This window comes from Mercenaria mercenaria, chromosome 7 (genome assembly GCF_021730395.1).
Source record: "Mercenaria mercenaria strain notata chromosome 7, MADL_Memer_1, whole genome shotgun sequence".
Classification (NCBI taxonomy): Eukaryota; Metazoa; Mollusca; class Bivalvia; order Venerida; family Veneridae; genus Mercenaria; species Mercenaria mercenaria.
In genome coordinates, this window is record NC_069367.1 from 80,678,830 (window position 1) to 80,705,341 (window position 26,512).

The 26,512-nt window shown below is 36.7% G+C and overlaps 1 protein-coding gene across 1 annotated transcript; it reads right to left on the reverse strand.

Moving 5' to 3' along the window:
- Positions 1-451: 451 nt before the first annotated feature.
- On the reverse strand, positions 452-19,749 carry LOC123553857 (uncharacterized). The gene is made up of 9 exons (XM_053548771.1): positions 19,654-19,749; positions 14,125-14,199; positions 13,101-13,148; positions 12,503-12,557; positions 10,428-10,517; positions 9,117-9,180; positions 6,886-6,952; positions 4,541-4,649; positions 452-1,159 (listed from the first exon to the last, which is right to left on the reverse strand). The coding sequence occupies exons 1-9, from the start codon at positions 19,691-19,693 to the stop codon at positions 1,054-1,056; spliced, it is 654 nt and encodes a 217-aa protein (XP_053404746.1). The 5' UTR covers positions 19,694-19,749; the 3' UTR covers positions 452-1,053.
- Positions 19,750-26,512: the final 6,763 nt, after the last annotated feature.

Consider the following 26,512-nt stretch of genomic DNA (forward strand, 5'->3'; position numbering starts at 1 on the left):
ATCATGTGGAAATTGAATGAGATCTCGTTTTACCGGTGTATGAAACAGGCAGCAGGATAAATATTTGTGTTGTGAAAAACTTTTTATCAGATTGCTTGTTTATAATGATAATGGTGTTTTTTAATGTTATTAGTATTTTCTACACGAGGAAGGTATTTATGATTGGATTTCTGAGAAATCAAGTTGTCGTTTGAAAATTGGACCGGATTCGGTTTATTACCGTACTGGCCGTATCACCAGTGTAATACTTTAATAAGTGTCTGTTGATTTGATCATGAGTGATCAAGTCAGGAAACGCTTCAATAAGATAACGCCCTGACACAAGCTTACGCGATACTATCTCCTGTTGCCATTCTGTGTATTTTATACTTTTATTTGCAGGTCGAAGAATTCATGTAGGTGAAGTACTTGCAGGTACTGTCTAGTTCCTTTTTTTAGGCAACAATGAGAGTAAAGAAGTAAAATTATTTTATTCAAAACTCAACAACTTTTAACATGTCTACATTTCAATAACAACAAATAGCAGTAAATCTGACTAGTACTGACCAGAACTTAGTCTAGGAAGTATAGCAAACAAGATTGAATGTTGTCAATATAGTATTCATCTATGATTCTGCTTATAACAAGATGTAAGCAATGTATAGAACTTTTCTGATGGTAATGTTTAGTAACGAATGGGTCACACTATTTCTGAAGATCCTTAATGGATTCTTTTTTGTTATGTACAACTATTTCCTAATGTAGATTTCAAAATTCCAAACTTTAAAATGTCAGAAATATCAAAAAACTGTCATTCAACTGCTTAAAACTATTTCTATTTGATTTTAGATAACATAAAATTTCAAAACCAAGAATACAGTATGTAATAGCATAGGTTCAATGTGATATATTATCATTTATCCCCCTTGATCTAAATGTATGTAAAAGTGTTTTTTTTCAACATGTGCTACACAATAAAATCACTGGATACTTCAACTATAATAGGTCTTAATAGCTCAAAAACTACGAACGATTTGAACACAATGGTGTGTAAAATTTATGATAAAGTCTTGCTCAACCTTGAGTATTAAGTTGAGGGCAATTTCTGGTGGACTCTATTTCTGCCTTCAGGTTCTCCAAATACTTGACCATGTCATTTTGCTCCCTCTTGAATATATCTCTGAAATACAGACAAAAATATCAACTCGGAATTTGTGAGTTAATTACCCTGGCAAAGAAAAGAGTAACTTATTATTTTGGAATCAAGTGTATGGTCATTCAAACATGGTACAAATTGCACCAACATTAAATTGCCCCAACTGAATGTACGCATGTATTGAGTGTACAATATACTGACTAAAGGTAAGGGTTAAGTCTAACATAGGTTAATTAGTGTACATCCAATGCGTGCGTACACTCAATGCAGGAAAATTAATGCCGACCTACAAATTGCCAATGAAACTAAAAGACTACGTTTCTGGGTCATTGGTCCTCTATCTCTCTTTCAAGACTGTAACTTCTGAGACACTTTCAGTAATCAAGTTTGTACTAAACACTGGAGGTGTTATCTAAAATATGATTATACTGTATATAAAACATTCTAAAATGGCTCAATTTGATTTCCAGTTAAACCAAGAAGGAAATCAAGCTCTGTATATTCTGCGATAAACAACGGTCGACGCACTGACCAGTAAGAGAGCATTATGACGTCAAATTGGCACATGACGTCCGATACATTACTCCATGGGTAAATGAAGTCCAGCATGATATTTATTAAAAGATGTTATTATATACGTTACTATAAATAGTAACAAAAAAGCCGTTAAAAACGGTCATTACGGCCTTTGTTGACAAATACATAATGGCGCAGTGCGCCTTACGCGCCATAATCATAATGGCCCCGGGTAACCGGAATGTCAGCACGTTCTGACGTTGACATCATGTAGACGTTACGTCATTATGACGTTGCCAAAGGGTGCTGATTCACTTTCCAATCGATTGTCAAATACTGATGCCACTGTTGATGAAAAAAGCAATACAAATGATGCTTAGGTCCCATAAGTTTGTAGAAAAAATATGTAAAATGAAAATACCAAGATGAATATGAAGCGAAGGTATATAATAAAAAGGCAAATAAACGGTTGGCTGTGCCTTCTAGCCATAATGGCACACCTAGTTTCATAATGGCCCTCGGGCTAAAGCCCTCGGGCAATTATGACACTAGGTGTGCCATTATGGCAAGAAGGCACAGCCAAGCCGTATATTAACCTCTTATTAATGAGCATGTCAGAATGAAAACGATCAATGCCTTCTTGTGATTTATCATCTAATTTACCACAGTTCATCGTTCAGATGCTTCAGTATTTAACCACTCAGGCTAACGCCCTCGTGGTTCAATCCCTACGCATCTAAACTCTGAACCGTGGTAAACTAGACAATAAACCACTCAAAGGCTTTGATTATTTGTTAAGTAATATATCATACTGAGCATCAAACTCATGTCTTTTTGAAAAAATTTTTAATTCAAGCTGTTCATAATGACTGCTGCATAAGATTTTATAAGATACTAGAATGAGCTTAAATGTGAAGAACACAATTAAATGTTCATTTTTATCTCTACTATTCAAAGAATTTGCGTTCCAAGAAATTTTAGCTCTACTATTCAAAGAATAGGAAGAGCTATTGGACACATCTATTTGCTGGCGTCTGTGTGAAGGTCACAATTTAGTTATGTTTTTGTATGTAAGCTGGACCTCTCAGTTACCCCTTATGGGAACAATGAAACTTCACACACTTATTAACCCGGCTGTACATATTCCAGAGTAACTCTGGAAAAACTGCGGACTAATGCAAAACTTCCATGGAAAGTAGGTACTTTCCATGGAAGAGTATGGAAAAGTCACCTGTTATATAACATGTCCAGAGTGATTGCAAACATTTTCCATGGACATCTCTGGAAATCACTCCCTCTGGACATCTTTCAAAATGTTCATGGAAAGTTCACGGACACTGCGGAAATGTAGCACTTTGAAAAATTTCTAGTTGTTTTAACTCTGGGAAAAAACTCTGTCATTTTCTGAGGGATTTCAAACACATCAGAAAACAATTAGTATCAGACTGGGAATACCATGTGATCAAGTTTAGCCAATCAGATCAACTGATCTTACAAAGAGGAATTTTCAGATGTGTAACTGGAAGTCTGATGTTAACAAGTTGTGTAGAAATTAGTGAAACTTTATTATGTGAGATAGTTCAGTTCAAGGTTGATACTGAGGATTCTATAAATTGCTCAAGTAAGGTTTTTACATAATTGACCAATGAAACAATACATACATTTGTAATTATGCTAATTAACACAAACACGTATCTTTGTGTATAAGTCATTACATAGCATAAAACGATGAATGCTAAAGTAACCAAAGGCTTCATAAAGATTTTATAAATAATATGCATATTTAAAACAGATGACTTTAGGTACTTTATTTAAATGATGATTTCATCATTATTTTAGTGTACATTATAACTTATTTTTGTTCACAAGTATGTATATGCTTAAAAATATTCTAATCAGTCACTTTTAACTGGCAACGATTCATTTTCCTTGTTTATATATATCATATAGTGTTTGAAACTGCAAAAGTGATCACATGCAATAAAATCATATTGCTTGTACTGAAGTGTAATTGCTCACTATACATGTATGTACTGCAAAAAGTCTAATAAATCACATCTATTGCTATTGAATAATACTGTCAGCAGAACTTCCTGGACAACTCTGGAAAATTGTCAATGGACGTCTGTGGAACCACTCCAGAAAATTGTCCATGGAAAGTACTCTGGAAATCCCTGGACATTTTTCTGCAGTTTTCAGCAGTATTTCATATCCAACTCCGGAAAGTTTGTCCAAATACTCCGGAGTCCAGACTTCCATGGAAATTCACAGACATTCCATGGAAACCTCTGGAATATGTACAGCCGGGAACTGTCAACAACTGACTTACACTGCATAGGTTCCATAACTATAATTTGCTTTTTTACAAAATCATTCCCCTTTTTTGACTCAAAATTTTTGGTTGAATTTATGTTTTTCTTTGGTTGAATTTATGTATGTAAGCTAGTAACTCAGTACCCTCTAATGGGAATAGATTGAAACTTCACATACTTGTCCACTGTGATGGTCTCACATGTATTTTGCATTTTTACAACATGTTGACAATTGACAAGGCTGTTGAATAGTCGAGCATTGCTAATTCCTCCAATAGCCATTGTTCAACATCATTTTCAGTAAAGAACAAGACACTGATCCATCTAATTTTATCCATTTAAATTGCTATATAGATAATGGCTAGATAGTCCTTTTTTTATTTTTATTTGTTCCTTCACCTTTTAAACTGTGGACAAATGCCTTCATAGCTAATGTAGGTAAAGACTGTGACATACTAAAATAGATAAGCAGAACAGAGATTATCTACTATGTTACAGACTTCTCATTGCCGTGAATTTAATTTATAATGTTTAAAATGGATGATTTAACTGTACATGAAGACACTGAAAATCTTACAATACTGCCTGTTTGTCCATGTTGTCATTTGTATCCTCTGAAGTAGACTGCTCTTTTAGTTTGGCCAAGTACAGTGTGACACTGGCTATCTCTTCATCTAACTGATTACCTTTAACAGCAAAAAGGAAAACAGAGATCACAAAAGTAAAGTTCAACACAAGAGAAATCTGTTTCAACTTAAATTGTTTGTAAAATAAAACTAACATTCTTCAGAATAACAGCCCAATAAATACAGGTCTGTGTCAAGGTCACAGTCAAATTTTTGAAGTATTTTTGTTTATATAACCGTGGGGCAGGGCTTTAAATGGACTCTAAACAGTCCTAGGACTTCAGGTTTCAGAGAAGATTTCTTTTAAATGTACAATATAGCTATATAGGGAAAATATGCCCCACCCCCTGGTGGCCATGTTTTTTTAATGGAACAGAATGGCTTAAAGGTGCAAAATAAAGACAAATGAGCTGACATAAATCTTAAAAAAAGACTACACATTTTGAAATATACTACTAAACATTACGATAGCCGTACAATATTCCCCTTGAAATCAACACATGTACAGAGAAACAAATGATTGTTTCTACATTTTCTTTGACTGACATGGATGGTCATTTTGTCCTACTTGCGTGTTTATCGCTTTTCCGTAATCGGTCAGAAATTCTTCGGGATCACATGATTTTAAAATTAATTCAAACAAATATCCGCTTAAAGACGTGTGACAAAATAACTGTATTTCCATGATGGTAATTATACATGATTAGCATGAAAAATATGAGATGTGCAAAATTTTAGTTTCAAATTGACAGTGACATATATTAGGCCAAGCCAATGTGTTTAATGTCTAAAATTTTATTGAATTAATGTAGCCATATGTACATAAATAAGTGAATTTAGGAAAATTTAGATAGTTATTCATTTATATCCTTAAAACTATATGCTGAAAAGAGATGAACTGAAAAAGTTTGCAGACAAAGTTGTGAAAACACTTTTATTCGGTAAGGGCCTAAATTGTCCTCCCGAAAACTTGTAGTATAGCTGTATATTACCTGTATTATAAGAATGATTTTCATGAAGTTTTTGTGAGTTACAAAATGTTGAATTCCCTATGCTAAGTTTGTAAAAGTCACGTTATCGTTTGGGCATATAATATATTTTGCAACTAATTATAAATTATAGCTTCGTTTCGGAGGATTCTTCCGAAAAAAATCCGAAGATGCGCGTCGGGTTTGTAAGCAGTCGGAAAACATACTTTCGGTTTGATATAGGCACTTTATTTTGTTTATTTGTTGGTTATTCTTGAACATATTCACGACTATTTGGTCAGATCCAATGTAGTGGGTCATATTTTCAGTAAATAGGAAGTCTCAGCTACAAACTCTGGTTTTCATATAATACTCGTTCGGGTGTTAGTAGTGGACCTTTAAAGCAATTTTGGTAGAAAGTCTGACCTGGAGATCATTTCTACAAAATATTTTTGAAATCCGGCTAACTGTTTCTGAGAAGATTTTTATAGATTTTCCTTTTGGTTGCCATGGCAACCACAGTTCTAAACAGAAATTAATTCTTTGGGCAATTTTGAAAGGGGCCACCCAGGGATCCTTTCTGTGAAGTTTGCTGTAAATCTGCACAGGGCTTTTGAAGATTTTTGAAATTTACAATATAGCCTTTGAGAGAAAATAAGCCCCGATCCCTGGCAGCCATGACTTTATCAAAATAAAATGGCTTAAGCACTTTTGGTACAGGGTCACCTAGAGATCATTTCTACAAAAAAGTTTTGAAATCGGGCTGACAGTTTCTGAGAAGAAAATTTTTAAAGATTTTCCTTTTGACTGCCATGGCGACCAGTTCTGAATGGATTTTAATTCTTTAGGCAATTTTGTAAGGGGGCCACCCAAGGATCATTCCTGTGAAGTTTAGTTTATGCATAATTTATTTTAGGTCAATTGTGAAAGAAGTTAATTACAACTTATACTAATCACTCTCAACACCTTATTCCTGATGGAATCCATCACCACTAAGGTATGAGATAAGAGGCCGGTTTCCCTTTCAATGCTGAGCGCCAAGCAAGGGAGCTACTGGTACCATTTTTCATGTATTTGGTATGACACGGCCGGGGTTCGAACCCGCACTCAAAGTGGACGCTCTACCACCAGGCTATCAAGGCCTGTGAAGTTTGGTTTAAGAAGATTTTTTAGAAACTGTTGATGGACTGACATCAAGCAATCACAAAAAAACAAAACCATTATTATAGATTACTTGATCTCAACAGACTTTGAAAGCCTTAATCTGTCTGCCACAGTCAAACAGGTTATTTATAATATTCTTAACAAACAAATAAAATTATGCATACTTTTCTGAAGCTGCTGACTGGTCACATGTTTGCTCTCTGAAATTTTCTCCAACAATTTTTCCTCCGTCTGAAATAAAGAGGATTTTGTATTTTGATAAGATCAATATTATTACATGTATTTAGAATTTTTCAAAATGTATATATCTTGCATCACGGACAGACAGATGGAAGGCCAGACAAAGCAGTAACTATATGCTCACCCTTCGGGAAGCATAAAAATTCACTTACGTGGTAAAATAATACCAACTCAAGGAATAAGCTGCGGTCCTGAAAATTGCATCTATTGTGTTTTGTAAGAGTAACATCAACAACACCAGCCAAAGGTGACATTCCTGAACATTATAATATAAGATAAGGCACTGCCTCAATCGGAAATCGATTCGACTTGAACTCCTCCCAAAACATTTGAAAAGAACTGTCTAATGACAGCATGGAAGGACACATTTTTAATTTGATAGTAAACATCTCATTCCGTATATCGCATGTTACCTTGGACTGATTCCGATTTTTGTCGCTAAGCGCAGGATTGATTCCCTATCAATTAAAAGGTAGATTTTGGATTAAAAACACAGTTCATAATGTATTGTATTACAGGTAATTTCCACCTCTTAGATAGGCACTATCTCCGGAGAGGTATACTTATTTATATGAACTGTGCTCACTATTGCACACTACCTGTATATATACCATATATCCATTTTTGTACTGATGTGCAAGACGTTGCAGTTTGGACAAGCTATGTGGATGCTTATTAGGCACATGGAAAAAGCATATTCTTCCAAAAAATCCGAATTCAGATGCACGTGCTGGAAGTAAACATTTTTTTAGTTCGATAGTATATGTCACATTTGGTATATCACATGTTACTGTAGAGGGAATTTGATCCCAATACTTGTAACTTTGCGACGAACATTGATAGAATCAATTCCTTATGAACACTAAACTAGAGATGCTTTTGAGAAAAGCGAATGTCTCCCACAACTGCCCCTATGAAGGCTGATTTTCGGGTAATTCAAGGGCCATAACTCCAAAATGCCTAGACCGTTTTGGCTAGTTATCAAACCTAGCTGAGGTCTCATGGTCAGACACAATTTGTTTAAGTTTGGTGAAGAACGAATGAGAAATGTTCGACTTAGAGTGCGGACAAGAGTAAAAAGGCCGATTTTTGGTAATTCAAGGGCCATAACTCCAATATGCCGGGACCGATTTGGCTAGTTATCGATTTGGCGGAGGTCTTATGGTCAAACACATTTTGTTTAAGTTTGGTGAAAATTGGATGAGAAATGTTTGACTTAGAGTGCGGACAAGCTTTATGACAGACAGACAGGAGTAAATCAAAATGTCTCCCACACCACTGTGTGGTGGGAGACAAAATTATCCTTAACAACATATTTTCATTATGTTTTCAGATTGAACATATACAATAAAAAGATTGGCATATTAGCCTATTATTGACCCTTGGGCCAATAATTAAACCTTTCCTAGGATGCTAACATTGCTGTAAGGCACTCCAGCCCTGTAAAATAACCTGTGAATTTATTTTTTCTCAGTAACAAAGGCAGACAATACACACTACATAATTTTATCTATAAAACTTACACAGAAAACATCACATCAAGCATTTATTGATATTGAATCTTATGCAGCTACTTTTATTGGTCAATGGCTTTTATTGTTTTGTGAACATTGATATTCAAATTAAAATTATTGCATCATCTAATATGGAAGAATTACTGCATCCAATACCGAAATAGTTTGGCTGGTTGATTGGAAGAGAACAATGTAACAGTAGCGTGATCTGGGATGCTGTATTCAGTTCTGAAGTGGATTTGGACAGATTGGATCTCACAAAGCATGCAAGTGCCAAGTGTATCTGACCTTGCAAATTCCATGAGAGCCAAATACAAAATCCCAGATCTGGCTACTGTCACAATGACCCTTTTATCATATACCTCCACCGTTTTGTTTGTTGTTTTGTTATTGAACAAAATCTTCGAAGTTTATCGAAGTTAGAATAGAACTGAGTGAAGTTTTTATGTGCGCTATTTAAAGAACTGTGTCAGGTCATACATATTAAATGAAAATAGTCCTGCAACATACAGTACAAAAAGTAAAATACAGATTTTTGTCTACTTGTTCATATTCAGTTGTAAAATACAAGCCAGTTTTTTGACAGAAATTATACAGATATTATAATAAATAAGTATTGTACCATCTTATAAATAACTTACATAGAAGTCCTTAGCATTCTTCATTTGTTTTGCCATCTTGCTCAACTCATCTTCAAATGTGTGCCTAAAATAGCAACCAATGAAGCTGACAGTAACTGCTGGCAATGTGACAAACATGACATTACATCCAGTCATAGCAATGTAAATATGGCAATTCAAGAATCTGCAACCCAAAAACTTAATTTTCCAAGAACAAGAACTTGAAAATTTTCAGCCTGTATTTTACCCAAGTCTTGGTTTAATAAGTTTAAACAGTTTTACTGCATTTACTAGTAAATAAACTTGAACTATCACCATAGGTGATAAACATTCTCACCATATGCTTGTTTGAAAGAGGGAGTCTGATGGGATACTAACAGGGGGAGGGGGACAGGATACAGAGAGGCAACAGAGAAACTCAAGAAACTAAAAAAACATAATTCATCACCTCAACGCAACATAGTCGTATCTTATTATAAATTTAGATTTTGTTGCGTTGAGGTGACGTAAATATATACATTTTTTTTTACTGGGAGGGTGTGTAATGCAGGCAAGGGCAGATGACAATATACAAAGAGACACTATCAATAAAACATGAGAAACTAAAAATAAACTAGATGCCCTAGGTTAACATGTCCAGCCCACCAGCTGTCAAGATCTGACATGATCTTTGACCTCCAACTGTGACCCTGACATTTGAGATAGGAACCTGAGATTTGCATATGACACTTTGTCTCATTGAAGTTAACACTCATGCCAAATATAAACAAGATTGCTCCATGCATGTCAAAGTTACGGTCCAGACAAGCTGTCAAGATCTGACATGACCTTTGACCTCCAACTGTGACCTTGATCTTTGATACAGGAACCTGGGGTTTGCGCATGACACTCCGCCTCACTAAGGTCAACATTCATGCCAAATATAAACAAGATTGCATGCATGTCAAAGTCCAGATGGACGCACATACACCAAACAGCCATTTGGATGAAGTAAAAATAAAAGCCAGAGTTATGTAACTTGTCCTGGGAGGTCATCTTACAATATTTAAGATATGTGTGAAGTTTGAAAGCATTTGGTTTTGTAGATTTTGAGAAACCTGCTTACATGCAAAACTTTGACCTGAAATTTTAAGTTGAGAATTTGGACAGCATTTTGCTTAGATTTCTGAGAGACCTACTTACATGCAAAACTTCAAGATGAACTTCGTGATGCGGACGTAAAAGTGACAATAGGGTGATTACAATTAAAGCTCTACTATTTGAAAAAGTTCAAATAGCCAAGCTAAGAATGATTTCTTAAATATTCCTGGTTCTGTTATACAGTAAACCTACATATCACTTGTCTTCTGATCCTGTAAGTCTTTTATTTGTTGATTTATAGACTGTAGAGTGTGTCTCTTCTCCTCATTGCTACTTTCCATACTGTAAATATAAAGATTAATAATAGAACATAAATGCACATTTCAGGGGCGTAGGGACGATTTGAGCATTGGAGCGGCGGAGGGGTGGGTTTGGGGAGGGGGTATCCCCCTCTCATGAACAGGTGTTCGGGGTGGCCCCAGGAAAATTTTTGCATATATAGCTAGAGAAAATTGTATAATCTGGCGACTTCTTGGACTGCTCAGTAGCCATTGACCATACTTTTTTTCGAGTTTTCACCCCTTTTTACAGTTTACTGTGTTTAAACACTGTAATGGCGGTACGATGTTAGATACGGACAATGTCTTGCCAGGGTAGTACCAGTAATGTCTAAGTAGGGGATCAAGCACAAGACCCTGACTTAAAGGGGCAATCCAATATTTATGCCATTTTAGTCATTAAATGGCATTGTAAAAGTAAAACGCAATTCACTGTTTTCTTTTTGAAATAAGCACTAATTATATACTCGAATGATCGCTTTGGAAACGCAAATTTGCAAGGCTGATTGGCCTTTTCCATTGTAACAGTTGTTACTGTAATTTGATCTGTAAAATCTATGAGTTTTTTTCTACATTTGAAGCGTTGAATTTAATCATTATGATTGCTTTCTTTGATATTTCAAACAAGATGTTTAAGTTTAATATTTAATTTAATATATTTTATGAAAGGACGTCTAAAGATGCCAATTTGCGTTTGTGTTTTACTCAAGATATTTACCTTTGTCGGCAGAATTTGAGACACAACATTAATTGCAAGTGTCTTTAATCTGTTCGGCAGTAAACAATTAAATACGACTAACTTTCATTAATTAATGTATAGCCTATAAACCGAGCCTGCGGGGCGTGAAAATACAGCGACCTTGGTCGTTGCTGATTATCGATTTTGCACAATACCCTGTCACCAAGGTGATCTAGCAAGGTGTCAGTGATATGACAAGATTATGTGTACATATCAGTCGCCGATGCATTTCGGGATAAATTGACAATTGGCAAGGGAAGACCGCTGTATTTATTCTCAATTATATTTTCTAGCATTTTCAAAAATTAATGAGTTCGGCATTTTGCCGCTCCTATGCCCTTGCATTTAGGCAGATTCTCTGCCAAGTTTGAAAGGGAATTTTTCCATATAAAATTTTCATGAAATTTTGAAAGAAGTTTGCCTTAGCCTGATTTTTACAAAGGGAAGAAAATACATTTTTGGCCATACAATTAAAGGCACTGACCTGATTTTGGCCAAATAAAATGACTTTCTTTAAAATTGAAGTTTGGCCATATTATGAACATTAAAATATGAGTTTTCGTTTCTAAACTATCTTAAAAATGCCAAATTAAGAAACAAAAAAGATGTCCATATCGGGAATCAAATCCAGGCCACAGTGGTAATAAAGACTAATAAAGTCAATACCCATACCATCATGGAGGGTTATGTATATAGTCTGTCAGTAATTAAGTTTCAAAGCATTCTTAAGAAAATAGCGTTAATTTTCTGATACAAATTTATTTTCTTCTTTTTTATGTTGTTGTATGATCTTGCGGCCTGTGCCTTTAACATTCAAGACTTGACTTTAACTTTGTTTAGCACTTGCCCATAGGGCAACTTCAACTACAATAATATTTTACTTGCCCGAACCTAATTTTTGGTTGTTCAACTATAACATAGTACGTGATGCCATGAAATACTGCAATGGATTATAGCAACAAAAAACAGCAGGACATGATTTTCTGAGAAGTATTTCTTGGGATCTTGGGATATGTTTCACTTGCCCGATGAGCAACTGAGTACGACTGTTTGCCTGCCCGCGCTCCACTTTTACCTGCCCCGAGCAAAAAGGTCAAGCCCTGCAAGATATCTTCAAAATTCAGAAAAATTTCAACTACTATCCCTAAAGACTAAGAATGATACATCATAAGATCTTGCATCATAAGTAACGGCAGAAAGTCAAGAAAAATCCTGATACAGATTAACTGGATCAAACTGTAAACATTTACCTGTCTGACTGTGCCTGTGTTTGTGCTACTTTATGTTGTGCAATCTTCATTGTTTCTGGAATACATGTGTGCTAGTAGTTAGTAGGAAAACATATCAGTTGTACAGTTCAATACATTGTATAAACAGATTTATTATTTGATAACAGAGAATCAATAACTTAAATAATTGTTACACATTCTTTTCTTGTGCCTGCTATTTAATGGATACAATCGGCAGAAAGAATTGTTGTTGTTCTCTTTTTGGAATTTGTCTTTGATCTGACCGTCAACTTTATTAAATAGGCTGAGTATGTTTTATTACTTGCTTGACTAAACTAGGTTTTATGCCTAATTTGTCCACAGTTTATTGTAACATTTAAACCAAAGAAAGTGTAAACTGATCACTATGTTATACATGTACATGTTGTATGCCCGCCCACCTAGACTGTTCAACATTATTCAGTAACCTTAGAAAATCAGCAGGACATCTTTCTAATAATGTTGAATAATTTTTTTTTGCTTCTACAGTAATTTAAAAGCAACATGATGTTTAAGTTCTACTAGCCGAGGCTTGAAAATCGATGCAGTCAGGAGAACACATATAACAATAAAATTTTACCTGTCATCTTTGTATGAATGTCACGGACTTGTGAAAGCTTTGAATTCACTGCAATAAGTAAACAAAATTTAAGTCATAAAGCTAATCTATATCAGGTCACAAAATGTCATTTTGGCATACAGCTTGTAGGCATATGCATGCAAAGACGTTTCTAATGAAATGTAAAGAAAAACAATATTTTTTAATTTCATCTGTTTAGCTGGAAGTTCTAACAGACAATTAATAAAGTTTACCCAGCAAGAATCAGTTTAGTAAAAGGAATATTGTGTACTTTTTCCTGAAATTGATTATATAACTATGTACAACTAGTAGTTTTTTACTCATCAAATAAAGGAAGTTCAACAGTTTATTAACAGAATAGAGCTATAATTATAAAGCAAATGTTATATTACAATCTTGAAGATACGTGACATGTAAATAACGATATTTTATAAGCCGTTCCATTAAAAAAAAGCTGACAGTGTACTGATAAAAAAAACAACTGAGATTACAAAATATTGGTGAAGAACATTTCCCTCTCTGCTGAAATCTGAAATTTAAGAAGTTACCTGACTTTGTTATCTTAAGCGTTACAATGCTGTTATGTAAGTCATTGAACATGGTAAATGCATTTTGAGGTTGTTGTGCAAGTCGTGTATACTGCACGCCATTTACATGACAAATGTGTGAAGATCACTAAAAATATGCCCAACTGTTTTAAAAACTTTCAGCTGAAATATAAATTTACCACTTACTTTTGGTTTCATCAAGGCTCTTTTTGGCTTAGCAACTTGGTGCATGCAGCATATTATTGCGTTTTATTTTTTAATTTTGGTTGTCATGACAATAAATATAACAATGCTTTTGCAGAATATCTTAGAACTCCTGGATACCTAAATTACAATATACTAGTTTCTAGTTTCTTCATAAACACCACAAGAACAAAAACTATCTTGTATGTTAAATTATTCTTTATGCAATAATTATATAACATTACTAATACAGGTTTCCTCATGAAAAGGCCCAAAATATAACTGTAGTTTACCAGTCTCCAAAACACTTTCAATATTTCTTCTTCTCTGTCTCTTCTCATTGAGGCGACATTCCAAACTGCCTTTTGCTAAAATGATCAGACTGAGAATTAATGTCAAAAATCAATAAATAACAAATATGATCAAATTTTAGACCTTGTAATTTTATTTTCTAATTTTTAAATTCCAATGAACAAGAGGTACATTTTGTAGCAAAAATTTATGACATCTCATCTGTCAAAAAAAAAATACAAATGCAGGCCTTCCAGCATGGCCTTGCAAAAAAGCAGGAGAAAAGTAGGAGGTCCCTGTACAAAAAAGTAGGAAAAAACAGGAGGTTTGAAAACAAAAAAGTAGAAAAAGTAGAAGGTTATTAACATGAAATTTGCAATGCTTACCTTAATAGCAGCTAATACGTACATGTACTATGAGTAAACCAGACCTGGAGGCAGAAATTTTTACTTGGACAGGGCACCAATCTAAATGGGTAGGTATTTGAGTGGGTGCCTTTTGCGGCAATGCCATGTTAGGGTGGGTCAGCGGGGTCTTCCCCCAGGATTTTTTTTGAAATACAGGAAACGGTGGTCTCTGGTGCATTTACTGGTGGCTGTACTCCCCTCATATTAGTGAAGTCAGGGGGTTCTCCTCCTGGAAATTTTTGAAATACAGGCATGAAATATGGTGGCCTATGGTACATTTACTGGTGACTGTACTCCCCCATATTAGCGGCGTCAGGGGGTTCTCCCCCTGGAAATTTTTGAAATACAGGCATGAAATGATGGCCTCTGGTGCATTTTTAGGTCTAAATTTTGATGTAATGGAGGGGTTAATCCCCTCTTGATTAATATGGTAAGTAAACCTTTCCTTATTACACACTGCGTTGGGTATAAAAGGAAATGCGCAGCCCACCTTGGGCGTATTCGTTCATGAAATTAAGTGGAAGCATGTCGGAATTAAGTGCGAACGTTACTGCAAGCGGTAGTGGAAGTAGTGGTGTTAGTAATGGAAATTTCAGAGTTAGGGGATATTAAGTTTCAGGGTTTTACTAATCTCTGGACATTCTATTACCTATTTAGTAGAGACGACGCCACTGTCAATAATTGGCTTATTACACATCTTCTGATGCCATATGAAATGCCATGCAAGGGCAAAGTTAAGGTTGGATTTGACACAAGTGGGAAGGAAGTGTTCGAGAACTGTGAAGGGATAATGAGGGTATGCCAACGTACAGGGAGGGCTTCAGGGCAAACGCTCAGATGCAAGAAGAATCGGAATCACGAAGTCACTATCAGAAGCATACCTTCTTTGAATGACTGAAGCTGTCAGTCCCTGACATAATGAACTTCATCAAGTGCTACTTGGATAACACGTCTCTGCTGCAAGTATTAAAGTTTTCCGGGGTTGGTTATCGTAGCACTGCTGTAGACTGGGCGAGTTTCATCAGGGAATGCTTCAAAGAACACTTCCACCGACACACAAAGCAAAAGATTTTGGAAGGTGACATTGAAATAGACGAATCCCTCTTTGGACGCAGAGTTAAGTTTCACCGTGGTAATCCCAATAAAGGTCTTAAGATTTTGGTTTTTGGAATGGTGGAGCGGAAATCAAACACGCTCATACTTTATCCAGTACAGGATCGCACTCAAGACACTCTCTTGCCGTTGATAAAGCGCCACGTAGCACCAGGATCCACCATATATAGTGATGGATGGAGCGCTTACATCCCACTGAATGACATGGGATTTCAGCATTTTACAGTTCTCCATAAGTATGTGTTCAAAAAGCATTATCGCAATGTGGAAACTGGTGAAATTGTTACAGTGCACACAAATAAAAGGTGCATGGAAACATGCCAAGGATCATTTCCGACGCATTGCAGGTACCAAGGCTACACAGTGGGAAGGCCATATGGCAGAAGTTATTTGGCGGTTCGAATGCAAAGGAATGGTATGCGCACAAGATTGTGTCTATGTATATAGTATAGTAACAAAAAAACAAAGTCCCATAACTCTGCAAATTGTTTTTCTAAAAGAACCTTACATGCCCCTTGCACAACTACTGTTGGTACTGATCACTTGTGTGAAGTTTCATTAAATTCTGTCAAGGGGATAAGGAGAGATGGTGCGCACAAGATTGCGTCTACGGACAGACAGACAGACAACCTGAAACCAGTATACCCCCCCTTACAACTTTGTTGTCGGGGGGTACAACAAGATTTATTTACATTCACATGTGAAACAAATGGAGGTAAAATAGTACTTTTTACAACAAAAAAATGTAAGAAGATGAAATTTTGGGAATACCCTGTATGCTAATTCTGGGTAATGCATATTATTTTACCATATATTTGTAATTTCAGCAGATCTTGAAACTACATCATACAAAATATTGTTTCAAATGGTTAAAAAGTGTTGGAAGTTGAGGAGATTTTGTAACAGTGGAAAAAAGTAATAAGAAATTCATGAAAATTTACACATGGGTATTTTAAATCATCATTACTTTTTATTTAAAATCATATTTTGCAAAGTTTGACAGCTGTGATGTAGTTAATAAGTTTACACAACTACTGCAAAAACTTATTATGTCATACGACTCCCTGTTCAAACAAGGAGCATGCTTAAACAAAATACACCGATTCTGGTGCCCCACTGATTCAGGTAACTGTACGATACACGAAAGAAAACTTCTTCGTGTGGTCATCTTCAGATGACGACTTCGTTTAGAAGAACAATAAAGTAACAGACAATGACATTTGTTGCAAGCAGCAACCTTCCTGTATATAGGGGTAACATTTACATTACACTGTATATAGGCCTAGTTTTATTCCTTGTGCAAGTAGCAAATAATGTGCAAAGAACATTTGTAAGAATTGAAATACTGTAGAACTATTTTGTACTTTCATAACTTTTAAAAGGACGTGCACACATGAACACATGAACAAATTTTCAACAGATCTACCTTCCAACGATGTCATTGACAGGACACTTCATTTCTGACTGGTGAGTTGGAAAATAGGAGAGATCGCCGTGACGTCACGCATTAACACCTGTTTATCTGGTGGTTGGCAAAACAAATGTTTTTACACCGTTTGTGTATAGGATCGGAATTTTTAATTTTTAATAACTTTTTTGCTCATTTATGGATTTTAAAAATTCAAAAAGTTTTGAAATGCTTACGATTTTCATATTTTCTCATAGTAATATCTTTTTAAAATGAATGACCATTTTCAATGACATATGGTTTTAATAGCGGCGTAGCGATGCTCCAAACTTTTAGAAAAAACACTGTAAGTTAAGCGTTTGTAATAAAACCATTTTATTTCGAAATGATAATTAAAAGTAATCAATAAATTGCTTGTTTTATATTCTTTCCATTGATCAAAAAAATATTGATATCATTTGTGTTTGATGAAAGTTTAAGCCTAAGAAAAACATGACTGTTTACAAAAAAAAACATGGACGCTCAGCGTCTGCCCACCCTATCTTTGTCTTATCAGTGTTAAAAATAGAAACTACATGGGATTTGTATACAAACACGATATCTCCTATACTGTACTATTTTTAGAATTTTACAAAATCAAGCGTCTGGATGATCCAGATTTGTGAAGTCACGCATTTTCATACTTTTTCTCATTGAGAAAATAGGGACGGTAGGCTAAAGTCCCCGGGGGTCTATTCCTGGATATTGCCGTAATGCATTGCTTAGATACTATTGCTGTGACCAATGAAACAATTGTTAAGATCTTTTTACGCAGTACTGGTACTGATGATAAACCCGAACAGAGGTTTTTACCTGTAACTTTTTTATTTCTGCAAATTATAATCAATGGTCAGTATCAAAATAAAGCTTAACCTTTGCTGAAAACTTTACATAATTCAAATTTATATTTAGTAAGCAAACTCACATGAAGTAAGGCCCTGAAGGGGTATGTAAAAAGGGGACTATGAATGTTGACTGATGATAAATTCGAACACTTTGTCATTTACAAAATTTCCTTGGTATTATTATATTGAAACTTTCCCCAAAAAGCTGCAACAGTCATTCCTGATCAAGTAATGAGAAGTTACCAAATGTCAGGTCTTCATGTTTCAACAGTGAGCATGAGCAAAAAACACCCTCTTCCCCAGTAATTTTGGATAAATATTTTTTATACAAATTTATGTAAGTCATTTATTTATACAGAATATTTACCAATTTTGTTTTTGTTTACACCAGTTGGTGTTGTAAGTGAAAACTATTAGATGGTGTGTTCAATTTTATAAATAATCAATTGCAATCGAATATTTCCAAGGTGGTCGTCTTTATCATCTGTCCGGGTTTATCATCAGTACCAGTAAAATGTGCATAAAATGTTTGGGAGGGTTCTGTGTCTTGCTGCACAAGCATCGAGTTCCCTCACTTGTCGCACTGGGCGAGTGTTAATCTCGTATATACCGGAGTCTGTAATGTATCACAGGCGCACCAACTCTGTATTTAGTCACAGCCTAATTTCAGTATATCACTCCAAAGTTATTGTTAATCACGGGTGGTAAACGCGCAATCCAATTCCCGCCGGGAATACGCTTAAAATGGGTTGCGCAACGTCCGGTGCTGGTGTTGCGCGTGAAAAAAGACGAAATTGAGGTATGTGAAGTTATGTTTTTGCTTAGTATGAGACAAGAATAAATTTTCTCGAAAAAAGCAAAATGCTATTCGACACAAATATGATAATACATCATATGTGTAAAATATCTGGTTTGTAATTTATGATTCGGCTCTATTATCACGAAAACTCAGGCGACAAGAAACGTGAAAAAAGTATGAAATCAACAAAAATGCAAGTTTCTGACCTCATATGCCTAATCAAAGGACAGCTGATGCTTTTTATGATAACTCAACTGTTTTGAAGTAACGAATATCATAATTATTTGCTTCAAATCCTGCTTACAGGGACATAATTGACAAAAAATCATCGGGAATGGGGTTGCGCCCCGGGAATGGAGTTGCTCGTATACATCATAATGTGTATAATGTATACGCGCAACTCCATTCCCGGGGCGCAACCCCATTCCCGATTATTTTTTGCCAATCTTTCCTCCAAAAGCAACATTTCATTCAAGTGTATGTAATATTCATGACTGTTTTACACGCGTTTGATTATTAGAAGCATCACATTTCCAGAAAGAAGGCACAAGAGTTAGATAATTTGCATTTTTCATGAATCCATGCTTTTTTGACAGCTCGAGCCAGCAGAGTTTTCGATAACAGAGCTGCTTCTTAGATTAATAAGTTGGTATTTCACACATATGATCTTTATTCATTTTTGTATCGAATAGCATTTTGATTTTTTTTGAAAGCACTCGTAAATGTGTCATTATTTACAAAAACAAAAACCCACCTACCTCGAGTTTGTATATATTGATGCGCAACACCAGCACCGGAAGTCGCGCAACCCATTTTTAGCGTATTCCCAGTGGGAATTGGATTGCGCGTTTACCACCCGTGTTAATGTAACCGTGCTTAGTAAGTCTAGCAAATCAAAAACAGAATACAAAGTCGTTAACCTTTCTGTACTTCTTTCAGGCTTAATGTAAGGGATTCCATTTTAATATTGTTTGTTCAAAATTTCCCTCTGTCAAAATTTTAAGTCGGAGTCTTTTGAACGCTTGAATAATCATAGGTTCTAAACCACTAATAAATAGTTTCGTATAGGTATACAGACACTAAATAGGAAAATGAGCGATAGATACTGTGATGTATCTTTAAGTTACCTCGAAAAGGTATATTTAGGCCTTAAAAATGTGCGAGAAAAGGTAAAACGATAATTGACAAGAGTTGTCAAAAGTGATAGAAGTTAAAAGATGACATCACGTAATTAGTCTTGTCTCAGTTCTTCAAAGGTCTGCCGCTCAAATTCGTTTCTCATAGAAGTTACACTGTTCTGTTTGACCATATCAAAGTGAGCAACGTCCTTGAACATTGTGACTTACAAAATATCCTTGTCGCTATCCAACATGGTTTTCTTGCCCGCCGCTCATGTGAAACACAGCTAGTCAGCTTCGTTCACGACCTCACCAAGGCAGCACAAAAGAGACAGACAAATGTAGTCATTAAGGGCTTCAGCAAGGCGTGAGGCATTGTTCACCAAGGTAGGCTTCTGCGCAAGACGTCACATTATGGCATTACAGGAAAAACACTTTACTTGGATTAGTGCCTTCCAAGGACATGACATTTTAGGCCACAGAAACCAATAGGTTGGACGGTAGTGTTTCTCATTAAACAACTGTTACAGTATTATCAGACGTACCTCAGGACTCTTCTTTCTTTGTCTTAATGACCCCCAGTGCTGTCAAATCCAGCTGTCGCCTGTTTTCGGATGATTGTGTAATTTACAGAGTCATTAACTCCATTACTGACACAGCAAGAATCCAGGAGGACTCGTCCGACAGAATTGGAGTAGAAAAGGAAGATGTTGTTTAATATTGACAAGTGCCATATCGTACATATCACACGCCGTGCCAAGAAGGTCACTAAGACCCTGTACGCACCACACTATTGTCCACTCCAGACTGTCAGCCAAGCCACTTATCTGGGACTTGAGATAACGTCCGATATCACGTGGTCAGCACACATTAATAAAGTTAAAACTATACAGTAGGGTCTCTTCAAGAAAAGCATTCACACAGCCTCGAAAGAAAAATAAACAAAAACAAAACAAAACAAGCAGCAGACGCCACTCCCTTATGCGCCCAACTTTAAAATATTCCTCCTACACTTATGACCTTTGATCTGTGGCAATGTTCCGGGAGCTGATTCCATATAGTCTGATGCCTTGCCAGAAAGACAGAGTACCTATCTGCATCAGTTTTGCAGAACTGAACCAAGTATTGGAGATTACATGTATGTCCCCGGGTGGAGAGTGCAGATGGATAGAGAAGTGTGGCCACTGGGATTTCTAAAGATGCCATGAATGATGTGGTACATCATAACGACCCTGGTGTTAGTTCGCTCTGTTGTAGTCGGCGATCATCCTGAATGGTAGTCTTGTAAACCCCCGTGACAAACCGTGCTGCCCAACGATGTATCGTTTCCAGCTTTTTTGTGTTCCTGCTTGTGAAAGTGTCCATGTGGCTAGTCCATATACGGACGATTACCTTATGGCTTCTGTTGGACAAGAAAATCTCGAATCATTTTTTTAAAGAGATATTGGCCTGCATCTGCAGGAGGGCTTCTCTGGCTTTCCTCGATAAAATGGGGTGAGCAAGTCTAGTCCTCTGGGACAGTTCCTTGCTGCAAGAATGTTTGAAAGACAATCGTGAGTGCTGGGGACATCACTTCAACCAAATACCATGAGAAAGCGGAAAGGTATGCTATCTGGTCCTCGGACCTTGTGAGGGTTGAAATTCTTCATTTCCGGGAAGTGTGGTCGTTCAAGAAGGAAGCCTTGGTCTGTAGGGCGCTATACGGTAGTCCGTTCATGAATATGTAGAGTTTCTCAGGGTGCTTGTATGTGGAGACAATGCCATTTATGTAGTTATGACATGCCCTTTTTATTTTCCGTTGAGTGGCCTTTTTGAGTTGCTTGTAGTGGGCCAAGTGTAATATCTTTTCTTTTTGCGTGACAAGCGTTTCACATTCTGTGTAAACAACGGTTGGTGAAAGCGGATGGAATACAGATCTTGTCCAACACTCTTTGATTTTTTATTATACTAGTATTCATCTAGCAAACGACATTGAAATTGAACATAAAAAACTGCCGAGTTTTACTTTATTGTATTTGTCACAAGACGTCAGACTTCATTTTCCCGTTTACAGTCTTCTTTACGTGTGCATGATTTATCGTCACGTCTAGATTTTCGAAAGGAAACGACGATCTGCTCAGAAAAATGACCCCGGACTGTGAATGGGAATCTTTGAAAACACATTTATACATGCTTATTATGTAAGTGGTAAAATCAAAGCGAAAAAGGGCTACAAATGTGTGATCACCATCTTCAGTAAAATGAGATATAATGTAACTCCTCAATATCTCTCAAAAGTTTGCTGGGAATATATTAGTAATAGGTAAGTAATGGGTCAATAACTCGTTTTTGTTTTGTTCTGGGCGTTTTACGCTGTTTTTCCAACAGTATTTCAGTTAATTAGCGGCGGACAGTTAACCTAACAAGTGGTCCTGGATTCTGTACACCCACAAGTAACTGCCAAATTCCCCACATGAGCCAGAGGTGGAGGACGAATAATTTGAAACACAATGTCGTTTAACAAATCGTCACGGAGAACATACGCCTTGCCCGGGGATCAACCTCAAGACACCTTGATCCGTAGATTTTCGCTCTCCCTACTGAGCTAAGCGGGCGTTGAGCCAGTAATAGGTTAGTTATACGTTAGTTATGGGTAGTAATAGATATATAACAGTGTAGTTTAAGGCTAAGTAAAAGGTTAGAACTATGTTAGTACATGTAATGGGTTTGATTGTTAGTAATAGGATGGTTAACCATAGGTTTGTAATGTGTTAATTAGCTAGTAAGAAACAGGTCAATAATACGTTAGTACTAGATAAGTAATAGGTTTCTTAATCGTTGGTGCAAACTTGTATTACGTTAATGATACATTAATAATGGGGATAATAGGTTAGTAATAGGATAGTAATGGGTAAGTAAAAGGTTAGTTTCAGATTAGTACTGGATTAGCTGATTAGTAAATGATTAGTAATAGGTTAGTAATTGGTTAAACATAGGTTAGTTTGGGTCAGTAATGGATTAGCTACTTAATAATGGGTTAATAATAGGTTAGAAATGGGTTAGTAATAATTTAATACTAATTTTGAATGGGTTAGCAATAGGTTACAAGGCTCGAATAAGAAAGAACTCGTCCGGTAAGACCGTAATTAAATGGGACGGATTTTAAGATTCTTCTTCTGCTTTAAACTTTTAAGCTATTTAGTATCTGCACGACTTTGTTTTATTTTGATTTATTATTTTTGGCCAAACGTCGCACTCGTCAAGTATGACAAGTACTACAGCAATTTCTGCTCGCACGGAGCCGATTTCTACTCGTATTTACGAGCTGACGAGTGGGCTTATCAAGCCCTTGGTTAGTAACCGGTAATAAGTAAGTAATAGGTTATTAATAAATAAGGTAGCCAGTAAAAGGTTATGAGCAGGAAAGTAATGGGTAAGTAATAGCTAAGTACAAATGGTTTATAATATATTAGCTGGACTGTTCATAGAATAGTAGAGCTATTTGGTCTCGCCCGTGCGTCGGTGTCCACGTCCGCGTCCCGTCCCGATTTGGTTAAGTTTTTGTATGTAAGCTGGTATCTCAGTAACCACTTTTTGTTGTTGTTGGATTTAACGTCGCACCAACACATGATAGGTCATATGGCGACTTTCCAGCTTTAATGGTGGGGGAAGACCCCAGGTGCCCCTCCGTGCATTATTTCATCACGAGCGGGCACCTGGGTAGAACCTCCGTAAGCCAGCTGGATGGCTTCCTCACATGAAGAATTCAACGCCCCGAGTGAGTCTCGAATCCACGTGGATGATGTGCAAGGGATTTGAAGGCAGCGACCTTAACCACGCGGCCACGGAGGCCCTCCAGTAACCACTAGTGGGAATGGATTGAAACTTCACACACTCATTCACTTTGATAAACTGACTTACACTGCACAGGTTCCATAACTCTATTCTGATTTTTTACAAAATTATGCACCTTTTTCGACTTTTTGGTTAAGGTTTTGTATGTAAGCTGGTATCTCAGTACTCACTAATGGGAATGGATTGAAACTTCACACACTTGTTTACTGTCATGATGTGACATGACTTAGAAAGTCTCATAACTCTACTTTGCAATGTTTTCAAAATTATGCCCCTTTTTCGACTTAGCAGTTTTTGGTTAAGTTTTTGTATGTAAGCTGGTATCTCAGTATCCACTGATGGGAAAGGATTGAAACTTCACACACTTGTTCACTGTCATGATATGACATGCAGTGCAAAGGTTCAATAACGTTACTTTGCATTTTACAAAGTTATGCCCCTTTTTCATCTTAGCAATTTTTGGTTAAATTCTTATATGTAAGCTTGTATCTCAGTACCCACTAATTGGAATTGATTGAAACTTCACACACTTGTCCACTGTAATGAGCTGATAAGCACTGTTCATGTTCAATAACCCTGTTTTGCATTTTTACAAAATTATGCCCCTTTTTCCACCGTTCATTCAATTGACAAGACTGTTGAATAGTCGAGCGTTGCTGTCCTCCGACAGCTCTTGTTAATTGTTTGTAACAGGTTAGTAATGGGTAATAACCTAGCCAGTTAATAATGGGTTTGTAATGGGTTAGCTTGTTAATAACAGATTAATAACAGGTTGATAATATTTAACGTTTGTAGTCGGTTATATGTTGATAATACATTAGGAAGGGTGTAGGTAGTTGTCAAATTTTGTGTTTACTACCAAGGTCTTCCAAGCAATGTACACGACAAAGGATTCCTGTAATAACTGTGGCTCCTGGATTTACTGTGGTACCTCGAATTGATGCACTTATAATACTGGCTGCGCTCACTAGAATTGCTGCCCAGCCTGGACTTGCTACGCAATCTGGGCTTGCTCCTCTTACTGGACTTGAATCGCAACCTGGACTTACTCCTCTTACTGTACGTACTGCGCAACAAGGCCTTGTTGCGTGTACTGGACTTGCTCCTCTTACTGGACTTGCTACGCAACCTGGACTTGCTCTTCTTACTGGACGTACTGCGCAACCTGGAATCGCTGCGTTTACTGGACTTGCTCCTCTTCATGGACTTGCTGCGCTACTTGGACTTGCTGCGCTTACTGTATTTGCCTTTTAATCCCCCGCCACGAATGGTGGGGGTTAAAGGAACGGTCTCCGTCCGTCCGTGCTTACGGCCGTCCTTCCGTCTGTCCGTAACACTTTCGTGTCCGCTCCATATCTCCTAAACGTCATGAAGGATTTTCATGAATTTTTGGTAAAACAATCACCTCATCATGGCGATGTACAAAACTCACAAGTCGGCATTGTCGGCTCAAGGTCAAGGTCACAACTCAAGGTCAAAGGTTTTAGCCTTCCATTTTGTGCCCGCTCTGTATCTCCTAAACCACTTGAAAGAATTTTCATCAAACTTTGGTCAAATGATCACCTCATCTAGACGATGCACAGAACCTATAAGTCAGAAATGCGGCTCAAGGTCAAGGTCACAACTTAGGGTAAAAGGTTTTAGCCTTTAATTTTGTGTCTGCTCTGTATCTCTTAAAGCCCTTGAAGGATTTTCATCAGTCTTGGGTCAAACGATCACCTCATCAAGGCTATGTGCAGAACTTATGAGTCAGCCATGTTGTCTCAAGGTCAAGGTCACAGCTCTGGGTCAAAGGTTTGAGCCTTCCATTTTGTGTCCACTCTGTATCTCCTAATCCCCTTGAAAGATTCATATGAAACCTGGGTCAAATTATCACCTATCCAAGACGATGTGCAGAACTTATGAGTCAGCCATGCCGGCTCAAGGTCAAGGTAACAACTCTATGTCAAAGGTTTTAGCCTTCCATTTCTTTCCCGTTCTGTATCTCCTAAATCCCCTGAAGGAATTTTATAAAACTTTGGTCAAATGATCACCTCATCAAGACGATGTGCAGAACCTATGAATCAGCCATGTTGACTCAAGTTCAATGTCACAACTTAGGGTCAAAGGTTTGAGCCTTCCATTTTGTGTCCGCTCTGTATCTCCGAAACCCCATGAAGGATTTTCATGAAACGTGGGTCAAATGATCACCTCATCAAGAAAATGTGCAGAATTCATGAGTCAGCCATGTCAGTTCAAGGTCAAAGTCACAGCTGGTCATGGTCAAATGTTTACCCTTTCACTATCCATAAAAGTTACGGGGGATCTAACTGTCTTTCAGACTGCCTTGTCTTACTAGATTTGCTGCGCAACCTGGACTTGTTGGACTTGCTGGATTTGCTGCTTTTCCTAAGCATACTGCACAACCTGGATATGCTGCTGTTAATGAATATGCTGCGAAACGTGGACTTGCTGCGTTTGCAGGACTTGCTGAAACTAACTCTTAGTTTCGTAAGTGACAATACTGGAGGTTTCTTCCTGGACCTAAGTCTTTTTTTCTTTTCGTTTATATTTCTGATCCATTTCAAGTATAAATACAAAACGCACAAACTGGATAGAGAGACGCTATTGTCACGTCACTAACAAAAATAGCAAACACAAAATTTTGGCATATTGTGTTTGTTCCGACAAATAAATTGTTCAATTTTGACAGTAGTAAGTAATAGGTAAGTATTAAATTTGTAGAAGATTGTAAATATTTAGTAATGGGTCATTATTACGTTAGTAATAGGTTAGAAATATGTTAGTGCAAGGCCAATATTGGTTTAGTCATATGTTAGTAATAAGA

Bases quoted from the DNA above. Each gene is read 5' to 3' on its own strand.
- LOC123553857 (XM_053548771.1), bottom strand. From the start codon at position 19,693: ATGGAATCCCTTACATTAAGCCTGAAAGAAGTACAGAAAG. The intron at 10,518-12,502 runs GTAAATGTTTAC...TTATATTTACAG, and splicing joins ACACAGGCACAGTCAGACAG to TATGGAAAGTAGCAATGAGG. The intron at 4,650-6,885 runs GTATGCATAATT...TTGCTGTTAAAG, and splicing joins CAGTCAGCAGCTTCAGAAAA to GTAATCAGTTAGATGAAGAG.